This window comes from Triticum aestivum, chromosome 4A (genome assembly GCF_018294505.1).
Source record: "Triticum aestivum cultivar Chinese Spring chromosome 4A, IWGSC CS RefSeq v2.1, whole genome shotgun sequence".
Lineage (NCBI taxonomy): Eukaryota > Viridiplantae > Streptophyta > Magnoliopsida > Poales > Poaceae > Triticum > Triticum aestivum.
In genome coordinates, this window is record NC_057803.1 from 428,484,445 (window position 1) to 428,497,351 (window position 12,907).

Here is a 12,907-nt window from a genome sequence, read left to right on the forward strand (position 1 = left end):
ATTGAAAATAATGATTAAAACATGAAGAAACACCGGGAAGGATTAGCAATTAAACAAAGATGCTTGAGACAAACTAGATACATGAGAACGAAGAGATCAAGAACTGATTAGAGGATATTTGATTGGTGCACCGGCAAGATAGGAGAATGATAACTGACAGCTGAGAATGAATAAACCTGAATTGATGGACTCCGGATAACAAAACTGAGAAGACTCTTGAATTACTCCGGATAGGTGAAAAGAATTCCCACAATGAAAAACAATTATGAGAGGATGGCAGAGAATGGAGCAAGATTTAAAAGAAACTCTTCTTTGGTCTTCAACTGCAGAGAATGACGATGATAAAGACCACCATGGATTGTTGAGATACTCCGGGATGAAGACTAGAAAGGTTGAACCACAATGAAAAGAATTTGAAAGATCTTGGAGAAATACATTTGACTGATGATAATTCATTCTTACGTCAAACTTTGAAAAGAATTTTTACGGATATCTCCGGGAGAATTAGAAGAGTCAGGTAAGATCCTGGGAAAAGACCTGTGGGTTAGGGCCCACTCAAAAGAAACACCGTAGAACAATTCAAAAGAGAGAAAGCAACGGTTGAATTACATGGCTTGAATGAGATAACAATCTCGAAATAGGTTGAGCAGATCTTGGATGACAAGACGAGCCTTCTGAGATATCTTCAGCACTCCGGAACAATTGAACAGCAAGAGGTGAATGATTAAGGATTGCACCGGCATGAGAAGGTATTTGAAACGAGGAAAAAGGATATGATCCACAAGCTTGACTTGGTTCCACCGGAGAAGAAAAGTACGAAAGATGATGAACTTGAAGCTTTGTTAGAATCTTCATGAGAATCACTGGATAAGGATATTGATTGAAAAGAAAGGAGAGACTTCACATCAGTAAAATGGATACTTGATTAAGAAATCTGAGTTCTCGGAGAAAAGGGGTGGGAGGGCGGGAAAAACAAAGACAATTTGGGATGGATGAAACGAACACCGTAGAGAAAGTTGAGATTGAAACTTGCGGATGTTGAAATGTTCAGATCCACATGAAGAGAAACACACCGGTGAAAATAAATTGAAATGAGAAACTCGATGATCGAGAAGGATTAGTATTCACATAGGAATATGAGAACACCATTTGGGGAAGGTATGGAATCAACACTTGACATTGAAGCAACTTGAATACCACAACTCAAAACAAAAACAAAAGGTTGGCTTGCAGAATAAGCCGGAACAAACATATGATAGAGATTTCGTCTGAAGTTTTCGTGGTGGGGCCTACACGGGCTCGATCGTACATCACCATCATGTACAAGGCAGTGCACATGACATACGAAGCGTCCCTGAGTCGGCATAGCCAAGGACTCTTTAAGACACAACGAGACCACTGTAAAACCAACCGTGAATAGGCGGACCACTAGACGTCGAACCCCTATTTCATATCATACATCTGTCGGAAAGATATCCTAAGAGCTACTTGATTTCCCACCTATGAAACTCCCGAAATTTTTCGGTTATGCAATCAGGTGTTGGGGATACAAGGGAAGCATAATATCTCACCCAAACTAGCAAATCCTACATCCAGCTGTATCCATCCTTCAACACATAACCGAGAAAAAACTTCGGAAACCATCTACCTCAACCTTCGAAAAGCATCCGTTATACAAGTTATGGCGATACTCCCGAACTCCCGCCCCAGTACTGGGTGACGTCGAGGTTATCTCACCAACGAACTGCATAAAAGAGATTTTCGATGTCGGCGTACTAAACTCAGGTATTCCAGAACTGCAATGATAAAATTATGACGACAACACCTTAGAGCTCAACTCCCGGGACACTTCCACAAAACCCCTGACAGGAGGCACCAAGACAATGTTCTCATCATAAAACCATCGGAACGATTCCAAGATACCCGCGTGATCCTAAATTTTTTTTAGTGAAATTTGAGAAGAGAAGAGTCAAAACTCTACGTCAGGATGCCTTACCAGAGCGATGAGGAGACTGGGAAGTAAAAAGAATTCCTAAACTCTCCGATATATAATTCCTAAATGACTCAAAACCTTTTTCTAGACACAACTCGGCCGCTAAAAACGATCAAGCAATCGGGCTCCTAAGGTCGGGGAAGGCTCTGATTACCAACTTGTAACACCCTCGATGCGACTATATCTCCCACGTGTCGAGGCACGACTTAGAGGCATAATCGCATTGAAGGCATATGTCGCAAGTGAGGTAATCTTCACACAACCCATGTAATACAATAAGGGAAAGAGAGTTGGCTTACAATCGCCACTTCACACAATTACATGAATAAAACATTACATCATCCAGATACAATCAAGGTCCGACTACGGAACCAAAATAAAAGAAGAACCCCAAATGCGACAAAGGTCCCCGATCGACCCCAACTGGGCTCCACTACTGATCAACTAGAACGAAACAACACAAAGGACAAGATCTTCATTGAGCTCCTCCTGAGCTTGGTTGCGTCATCTGCACGGACTCATCGGCACCTGCAAGCTGGTTTTGGAAGTATCTGTGAGCCACGGGGACTCAGCAATCTCGCACCCTCGCGATCAAGACTATTTAAGCTTATGGGTAAGGTAAAGTTAGGAGGTGGAGCTGCAGCAAGCGACTAGCATATATGGTGGCTAACATACGCAAAAGAGAGCGAGAAGAGAAGGCAAAGCACGATCGAGAAACTATGATCAAGAAGTGATCCTAGAGCAACCTACGTCACGCATAACTCCAACAACCGTGTTCACTTCCCGGACTCCGCCGGAAAGAGACCATCACAGTTACACACGCGGTTGATTCATTTTAATTAAGGTCGACTTCAGGTTTTCTACAACCGGACGTTAACAAATTCCCATCTGTCCATAACCGCGGGCACGACTTTCGAAAGTTCAAATCCCTGCAGGGGTGTCCCAACTTAGCCCATCACAAGCTCTCATGGTCAACGAAGGAATAGACCTCCTCCCGAGACATTCCGATCAGACTCGGTATCCCGGTACAACAAGACATTTCGACAGGGTAAAACTAAACCAGCAACACCGCCCGATGCGCCGACATCCTGATGGGAGCTGCACATATCTTGTTTTCAGGGCAACACCGGATAGGTCAAGCTACGAGTAAAACCAGCCCTCAAGTTTCCCCGAGGTGGCCCTGCAGGCTGCCCATTTCGGACCAACACTTAGACAAGCACTGGCCCGGGGGGGTTAAATAAAGATGACCCTCGAGAGAGCGACTCCCAAGGGAAAAGTAGGTGGTGGTGAGGCAAATGGTAAAACCAAGGATGGGCATTGCTGGAGGAGCTTTACTTAAGGTGAACTGTCAAGGGTTCCCATTATTACCCAACCGCGTAAGCAACACAAAATCCGGGAACATAACACCGATATGACGGAAACTAGGGCGGCAAGAGTGGAACAAAACACCAGGCATAAGGCCGAGCCTTCCACCCTTTACCAAGTATATAGATGCATTAATTAAATAAGATATATAGTGATATCCCAACAAGTAAACATTTTCCAACAAGGAACAACACCTCCACGTTCCAACGAGGAACAAACTTCAATCTTCACCTGCAACTAACAACGCTATAAGAGGGGCTGAGCGAAGCGGTAACATAGCAAATCAACGGTTTGCTAGGACATGGTGGGTTAGAGGTTTGACATGGCAATTTGGGAGGCTTGAAAGCAAGTGGTAGGCATCGCAGCATAGGCATAGCAAAAGAGCAAGCAACTAGGCAAAGCAAAGATAGTAGTGATTTCGAGGGTATGATCATCTTGCCTGAAATCCCGCAAGGAAGAAGAACAAGTCCATGAAGAAGACAAACGGATGTAGACGAACGGGTCCTCACAAACGCGACATTACCGGAACCAACCCGAAGAAGCAAACACCAGAAAGAAGCAAACAACACAGTAAACAACCACGACATGAACATGGCATGATGCACAATCAAGTATGATGCATGTCCAGTTTAAATATGCATGGCATGGCAAGGGGCACAAACAAAACTACAAATTAAGTGGAGATCAATATGCAACGAGTTGCATATTGACGAAACACCACATGACTTATTTAGTTCTCTCTCGTTTATGTACCCAACAATATTAAATGTTGATTAACATGGCAAGGGGTGAAGCACAACAAAACTACCTATCTAGGCAAGTTTAAATGAGGCCGGAAGCAACGAACAACAAATCCAGAAACTCCTCATGTGCATAATTTAAGGTTTGGTACTGTTCTGCCCTAAACATTATTTTAGAGTTGTTAAACATGCAAGATGATGCCACCATGTTAAACTAGGCAAAATTCTACCCATTTACATATAAAGTTTGTTAGATTTGGAGCTACGGTTGAATAGTTAAGAATTAAAGCATTTTAGCATGGCATAGGAGCAAATTTAACCAAACAACATTTTAAACATTTTAAACATGGATGAAAATGACATATTATGAAACTAGACACAAATCTAATCATATTTCATATATAACTTATTTTAAACCGATGCACCATTTGTGAGTTATTAAATGAATGAAATGCAAGGGTTTTTCTGTAAATTGGCGTTCACAGGGAAAATAGGAAAAACGATCATGAAAAAAAACATGTGTTGGGCCGAAATCTTGCTGGCCCAACAGAAACACGTGCTGGGGCTGCTCACTTTGGGCTAAGGGGAGGATGGGCCGGCTGGGCTGGCAGATCTGGGCCTCTCGCTGGAGCGGGGCCTTGGATCGGGGTCAACGCGACCGAAGCAGGGGAATCAGGGCGTGCGGCTTGGGTCGCTCGTAGCAGAGGAAACCAGCAGGCGCTGGCAGCAGGTCGACTCCGCGGGGTGAGGCGGCTGCAGCGGAACTTGGCGGCTCCGGTAGCAGGGATGGAAGCAGGGGGGCGCCGCGGGCGGCTGGACGAAGCGCACGAGGAGGCAGGCGCTCGTGCCTGACCTAGCGAAGCAGGACGGCGGCGGACTTGGCGCAGAGGCTGAAGATGGCGGCGGGGTCGATCTCGACTGGACATCCATGGCTGGCGGCGCCATGGTTGGAGATGACGGCGCTGCTGGATGGCTCGGGCTCCTGGCGCCTTGGTCGTCAGGGTCCTGCGAGAGAGAGATGTGAGGTCAGGAGAAAGAAGGAAGAGAAGGAGGGACCGAGGGAAAGGGCGCGGGGTCGGCCTGGGGCTGCTGCTGCGGCCGGCTCGAGGAGAGCTGCTAGTCTCAGGCGCGTGAGGAGGGAGGAGCTCAAGCGCGAGGGTCCTGGTGACGCGGTCGCCGGCAACGGTGGAGGCGCTGCTCGGGGACGAACGAGCAGAGGAGGGGAAAACAAGGAGGAGAGGAGTCTGGCTGTGGTTGGTGGATCGGGAGGGAATGGATCCCAAGGAAGAGGATCGGTGGTGGCTGGTTGGCTCGGTGAAGAAAACGAGGGACTTGGATCGGGGAGGATTTGGATCGAGGAGATGTGGTTGGCTAAGGGGATTTTTGGATCGGGAGCGATCCCAAGGGAGAGGGTGGCGGCGGCCGACTTGGCAGGGGAAAGATTTGACGGATGGGACGACATTTAGGGTTAGGTGTCTATATATAAAGCACTGGATTTTTGGTTAGGGGCTATTAGGACCCTCCGATCGCAATCGGACGATCGCGAATAAAATAGCTAGGAAGTCCAAATAAGAAAATGGTGACATTTTGTAGACGTTTGGGGATGATCCGGACACAACGGTGGCGACACCTCGGGTCGGGTCCGGGACAACTTTCGGACGCGCGCGAGGAGGGCCGCGGGCTGACGAGAGAGGTTAGGTTGGGTCTGGCGGATTGTGAAGAGCGGGTTGGTCTGAGAGAAGAGGGGAGAGATGCAGCCCGACACGTTTTCCGGAGACCAAAAATGTCCGACGAAAAGACCGGCTATACTGCCGCTATAGTTTAACGGTTGGGCTATCAAATGAACTCCGAATGCGATGAAACTTGGCAGGCGACCTACTAACAACGTAACAACACCACATGCCAACTTTCATCCCATTCTGAGAACATTTTCCGGCCACTTATAAAATAATATTTCGGACGTGCCGCGGGCGCGTGCAAGTGTGTCTGGGCTCAGAACGGACAACGGACGGAACTGGGAGAACCCGGGCTAATGCAAGTTTTGAAAACATGATGATGCAATGCACATGATGACATGGCAAGATGCAACATGCAAGCAAATGACATGGCAACGACAGCGAATAACTGAAAGACACCTGGCACATCGGTCTCGGGGCATTACAAGTGATCCCTTTATTCTAACAACACAAGCAACAATGGTGTTTTATCTGCCAGACACTCTTTTGCACGGAAAATGGCGAGTTGTGCAAAACTTTCAGCACAGACACTTGTGGAGTGTGACTGAAATTGAAGTGGAAAAGGGCCCCGATGATGGTGGACTAACATACCAAGATGATGACTCTACGGAAGTTCCATTGGAAGCTGATGATGACTCTATGGAAGTTCCGGTGCAAAGCAGAGTGCGAAGGGATCGGGAACGTGTGATCATTGGTGCTGCAAGAGTTGAAGGCATCAAGAAAAGAAGAAAGGTGGTAGAGGATGGACATGAAAGTGAGGATGAGGAAAACCGGACTGATCATACTATGCTGCAATATTGTAGTGATGATGAGGAAAATAGGAGTGGGCATAGAGTTCCTTGTTTTCGTATCGACGACGATGAGTAGCGAAGGTAAATTTGGTCTCCTTGGTGATCTAATGCTATTTTGTCTCCTTGGTAGTTGTTGTTGATGTGATCCTGATGTAGTTTTGTACTACAAATCTCTCCAGGTACCAAAATGCATGAGACTGTGTAGTGATGAAGAGGCAGATGATGGTTGAAGATACAATGCAAAATGATGTAGTTTTGGTGATGGAAGATACAATGCAAAATGAAGATGTTGTTTTGAATGAAGAAGCAAAATGATGAACTGAAGATGTTGTTTTTAGAGCTGTTTTTCTTAGTTTTGGTGATCATGTAGTTTTGGTTGTGATGTAAAAGATTGCAAAATGATGTTGTTTTTGGACTGAAGATGTTTTTTTGAACTGAAGATGTCGTTTTTGGTGAACTGAAGATGTTTTTAGAGCTGTTTTAACTGAATTTTTGGGCGCGCTCCATCAGACAACCATCTGATCCCACACGCGACCCTATTTCATTGTGAGCAAAAAAATATGCGCAAGCGGGGACTCGAACCCACGATCGTGCACTCGTTTCACTGTGTTTCTACCACTAGGCTAGGAAGAGGCTACTGGTCGTCCACTCTATGCCATCTCTTTTCAAATCATCAAACCAGTCAAGTATCAAACACAGACCTCGCTGACAAGTGGGCCACTCGACCAACTCACTGACAAGTGGGCCATTTTGCTACTCTACGCACTCGACCCTTTTCCCCTGAGCTACCAAAAAATATTGGGCGAGCGGGGGCTCGAACCCACGACCTGCCGCTTATTCCACTATTTTTCTACCACTGGGCTAGTTAGAGGCTGTTGGTTTTGTACTCTATGCCAACCCTTTTCAATATATCAAAATAGAACTCGCTGACAAGTGGACCCACTCTTTTCCCCACTCCTCCTGTCCACTTGACCCGCTCCTCCTCTCCATTATCCACTCGACCCACTCCTCCTCTCCGCCGTCAGCATCCCCTTCTCCTCCATCGACGGTGACGATCTCCCTGGCGAACCACTCCTCCATCGACAGCGACGGTCTCCTAAGGTATGAATCCGCTGAGTCCTTCCTGTTCCTCTTCCTATTGATTAGATTAGGGTTCCCCGGCGCATGTTGATTAGGGTTCCATTGTAGATAGAGTAGTAGATCAAGAGGAGGCACCGTCCACGACACCGGTAAGGCCAACAAGCTCAAGCAGTCGCCGTCCCCCCAGGTCCGTTCTGTTCCCCCCGTGTTCTTTGATTTGCTTTGTTTCCCCCATGTTCTTTGTCGACAAGGCCAACAAGGCTAACAAGGCCAACAAGCATGCTGATTTAGGAGTTACTCGTATTGTGCCTGCGCGTGCGTCCCTACTGGAATTGTGGTATACTACATGGCCATTGGTCGTATTGTGCCTGCGCGTGCGTTTTGTTGATTCCAGCCCAATTGTCGAGCGATTGGACCACATTCAGAGGGATTTTGCAGACTGAATTAGGCATTTAGGTTTAGGTCCCTTTTGGCCATGTTCAGTTGATGTGGTGCTACCTTGCTAGGTATGCTAGTTTCCCTGTGGTTCTCTTCACAGTGACGTAGAATTCATCAGAAATAGAAAAGGCAGACCGAAAGGGGAAAATTTGATGCCAACACTTATAATGTTGCAAGTGTATTAGTATTTTCCAATTTTGTTTGTTTGTTTTTAAAATAAACATGTTTATATTTGTCTAAAAAGATGCAGCGACACATTGGAGCAGTTAAACTTGTAGGGGATCTAGCCTCCAGTGGCCTTTGGCTATATAAACCCTAGCAAAGCAAATTAAGCCAATAGCTCTGAATCTCTGAAATTCTAGTGTTAAATTCAGTTTTGTACATGACTATATCGGTGTCAAGCCAATAGCCTTCATGCGCATATCGACGACTATAAAGCTGTTCAGTTTTGTACATGACTGTATTGGGTAGGTGTGTTTAAATTGAGAATCTAGGGTTCAGTTCTTAAGTGCTGGGTTCTAACAAAATGTAGCACATGGGAAGATATGGTCCATTTATAGTAGATATGGTTCATTGTAGATATGGTCCATTTATAGTAGATATGATCCTGATGCTGTGTTTGCCATTTATAGTAGACATGGGCACATGGGCAGATATGGTCCATTGTAGATAGAGTAGTAGTATTCCAAATGTTTACAAGTGCATTGCTTTTTTTCTCACTTTTGCTATCATAAATATCCACATGTGCATTGCTCTTCTCATTTTTATCACTTTTGCCATCATAAACTTGGTTCTGTTCCTATTTATGTCCAGTCCTGTTTATGGTAACTTGTTGTTTAATTACAATGCTGCTTTTCAGAGAAGTGAGATGACTGGCTTGGAAGGTTTCGAGTTCTTCGAGATCGTAATTGAGAAATCTTGCAGTAGGCAGGTATATTTATCATCACTCATTTCTTTATCATCACTCTGTTGTCTAGTGCTTGATTGCCACAATTAACCACTGCTTGACCCTCGCTGCAGAGGCTGCCTGACAAGTTTGCGAAGATGCTCGCCGGCCATGAGCCCCACAAAGTGAAGCTGCGGGAGGCCGACAGCGGGCTTCACAGGCTGTGGGAAGTGTTGGTGGTGTTTGATGGTGAAGGCCACATGTACCTAGGGCCCGGCTGGGAGCATTTCGCCCGCGCCCATGAGCTACAGCTCGGGTACTTCCTTGTCTTCCGCTACAACGGCGACGCCATGTTCATCGTGAAGATGTTCGACAACACCATGTGCCGCATGTACTACCAACACGACGACGATGCCAGTAAGCTCTCTGCCTCTCTTCTTCCTGTCCTTTTGGCTTCCTCTACCTGCACGACGACAACACCATGTTCACACTTTGTTGCATTTGGCCAGGTAATGGGAGCAGCAGCAGGGTTGACGAGGAGCAGAGCGGGGATGACGACGAGGAGCAGAGCGGGGATGACGAGCAGAGCGGGGATGACGAGGAGCAGAGCGGGGATGACGAGGAGCAGAGCGGGGATGATGAGGAGCAGCCTATTCTGGCTGACGACAAACATGCTATGGTGGTGGCTGACGACGACCCTGCTATGGTGGTGGCAGATGACGACCTTGCTATGGTGGTGGCGGACGACGACCTTGCTATGGTGGTGGCGGACGACGACCTCGCGATGGTGGTGGCGGACGATGACCTTGCTATGGTGGTGGCGGACGACGACCTCGCGATGGTGGCGGCGCCTGCAATCCCACAGCTTGGCGACAGGACCATGCCAATTGTGGTAGAGGAGTACATCCGCGTTGGGATTCGCCACTCTGAGCGCATCAGGTTGATGAAGGAGAAGAAGGAGGAGTGAAGATGTTAAGAAGGTGTTCAGCATGTTAGGTTTAAGCTTGTTAGTGTAATATGAATATGTCAATGTTAAGTATGTCAGGTTTAATTTTGTGCATGCTCATGGATGCTGTATGATAGTGTCATCTAAACAAGTCATGTTTTTAACAATGAATATTCAGTTTGGTAATTGATGGGAATTGAAAGAAAAAATTATGGGTTTTTGTGCATGCTCATGGATGAAAGATAAAATTATGGGTTTTTGTGCATGCTCATGTATGAAACAATATAAGTTTCATTTTTTGAATGCTAAAAACATGACTCAAACCCTAGCCGGACGACCGCGGTGACTAAATCCGCCGATTTTTGAAAACACCATAAAAATTCAAAAACCGTTTTTCATTTTTTGAATGCAAAAGACATGCGTTTTTCATGAAGCGGCTACAAGGAGGGGCACCCCAAACGGCGCCATTCCATGTCTATCTCAAAGTAGACCCTATTTTACGGACGGTCGCCAAAAAGCATGCATTTCCGACCCTCGTAGCTACTCCCGGCAATTAGGACCACCTTCGGCCGATTCAGCTGGAACCGGCTAGAATTTGAACTGTGGGTCCTCCATAGCTTGCCCGTTATTTTCACTAAAAATGCTTTTGAGCTTCACAGGTAGGCATTTCATCACAGAATCGACAACAGATTTGCACAGCTCAAACCCTAGCCACGGACGATCGCCGCGACGAAATCGGCCGGTTTTTGAAAACACCGTAAAAAAATCAAAAAAATGGGAGACCTCCGTGTCACATCATCAAATGTGGCCTACCAACTAGCAAAAATACTAAACTTGCAATACCGGCGTTTTCTTGAAAAAGTGTTCTCAAAAACGACCTACCATGAATGAAGATTCATGGCTTTCAAGCCAAACTAGCAATGATATGGCCGCATCCGTTGAATAGTTTCTGATAATATGCCCAAATTTGGCGCATGCCTCCGTCTTGTGATGGCAAACAATGTTGCCAAAGCGAGGTTCCAACTTGTTTAACAAAAAAAACCGTTTTTCATTTTTTGAATGCAAAAGACATGCGTTTTTCGTGAAGCGGCTACAAGGAGGGGCACCCCAAACGGCGCCATTCCATTTCTATCTCAAAGTAGACCCTATTTTACGGACGATCGCCAAAAAGCATGCATTTCCGACCCTCGTAGCTACTCCCAGCAATTCAGACCACCTTCGGCCGATTTAGCTGGAACCGGCTGGAATTTGAACTGTGGGTCCTCCATAGCTTGCCCGTTATTTTCACTAAAAATTCTTTTTAGCTTCACAGGTAGGCATTTCATCACAGAATCGATAACAGATTTGCACGGCTCAGACCCTAGCCACGGACGGTCGCCGCGACAAAATCGGCCGGTTTTTGAAACACCGTAAAAAATTCAAAAAAAATCGAAAAAATGGGAGACCTCTGCGTCACATCATCAAATGTGGCCTACCAACTAGAAAAAATACTAAACTTGCAATACCGGCGTTTTCTTGAAAAAGTGTTCTCAAAAACGACCTACCATGAACGAAGATTCATGGCTTTCAAGCCAAACTAGCAATGATATTGCCGCATCCGTTGAATAGTTTCTGATAATATGCCCAAATTGAGCGCATGCCTCCGTCTTGTGATGGCAAACAATGTTGCCAAAGCGAGGTTCCAACTTGTTTAACAAAAAAACCATTTTTCATTTTTTGAATGCAAAAGACATGCGTTTTTCGTGAAGCGGCTACAAGGAGGGGCACCCCAAACGGCGCCATTCCATGTCTATCTCAAAGTAGACCCTATTTTACGAACGGTCGCCAAAAAGCATGCATTTCCGGCCCTCGTAGCTACTCCCGGCAATTCGGACCACCTTCGGCCGATTCAGCTGGAACCGGCTGGAATTTGAACTGCGGGTCCTCCATAGCTTGCCCGTTATTTTCACTAAAAATGCTTTTTAGCTTCACAGGTAGGCATTTCATCACAGAATCGACAACAGATTTGCACGGCTCAAACCCTAGCCACGGACGGCCGCCGCAACGAAATCGATCGGTTTTTGAAAACACCGTAAAAAATTCAAAAAAAATCAAAAAAATGGGAGACCTTCGCGTCACATCATCAAATGTGGCCTACCAACTAGCAAAAATACTAAACTTGCAATACCGGCATTTTCTTCAGCTACTCGGTATGATTTTAACCTTGATTTCTACAAAATTTACAAAAAAACCCTATTTTTTCTACACCCAAACCCAAAAGGATTTCCCTCCCACACCAAAATTTTCCGTCCACCAAAATTTCCTTCTCCCAAAATTTCCCTCCTCTCCCTCTCCCACTACCAGGCGGGACCCACCACTCCCTCTCCCACTACCAGGCGGGATCCACCACTCCATCTCCCACTAACACGCGGGATCCCCTCCCTCCCCTCCCAAAATTTCCTCATTCCCCTCCCCTCTCCACGACGAACCCTCCCCTCCCCTCCCCACCTCCGCGCCGCCCCGCTCCCACTCCCTCCCCTCCCCTCCTCCGTGCCGCCCCGCCGCTGCTACGCCGCCCCGCCGCGCCGCGGTGCGCCACCCACATCGACGACGCGATCGACTACATCGACGAGGACGACAGCTACATTGACGACGGCATGATCGACGATGACCACCGCTGCATCGTCAACATCATCTCCCCCTAGGTACTTCTCCCCTCCTCTGGTGGATCCATCTCCCCTCCTCTGGTGGATCCACCTCCCCTCTGGTCGATCCATCTCCCCTCTGGTAGATCCCCTCATGGGTTAGGATTTTCTAGGGTTAGGATCTCCTACTGGTTCGGTAGGTCCTTGTTCTTGGGGTTAGGGTTCATTTTAATTGTTGCGTGGGGATGGTCTCCCTCTAGTTCATGGGGTTAGGGTTAGGGTTCATGGGGCCAGGGTTAGGGTTCATG

General features: G+C 46.7%; 1 protein-coding gene across 1 annotated transcript; it reads left to right on the forward strand.

Moving 5' to 3' along the window:
* Positions 1–7,611: 7,611 nt before the first annotated feature.
* LOC123082040 (B3 domain-containing protein REM20-like) lies at positions 7,612–10,148 on the forward strand. The gene is made up of 5 exons (XM_044504475.1): positions 7,612–7,726; positions 7,814–7,892; positions 9,003–9,074; positions 9,164–9,446; positions 9,539–10,148. Exons 3-5 carry the CDS (start codon positions 9,012–9,014, stop codon positions 9,994–9,996), a joined length of 804 nt encoding a protein of 267 aa, XP_044360410.1. The 5' UTR covers positions 7,612–7,726; positions 7,814–7,892; positions 9,003–9,011; the 3' UTR covers positions 9,997–10,148.
* The last annotated feature ends 2,759 nt before the right edge of the window (positions 10,149–12,907 follow it).

What these genes read in the sequence shown, in the direction of transcription:
- LOC123082040 (XM_044504475.1), top strand. Translation starts at nt 9,012, where the DNA reads ATGACTGGCTTGGAAGGTTTCGAGTTCTTCGAGATCGTAATTGAGAAA. An exon ending in AGAAATCTTGCAGTAGGCAG is followed by an intron (nt 9,075 to 9,163) that starts GTATATTTATCA and finishes CCCTCGCTGCAG; the next exon opens with AGGCTGCCTGACAAGTTTGC. An exon ending in CCAACACGACGACGATGCCA is followed by an intron (nt 9,447 to 9,538) that starts GTAAGCTCTCTG and finishes GCATTTGGCCAG; the next exon opens with GTAATGGGAGCAGCAGCAGG.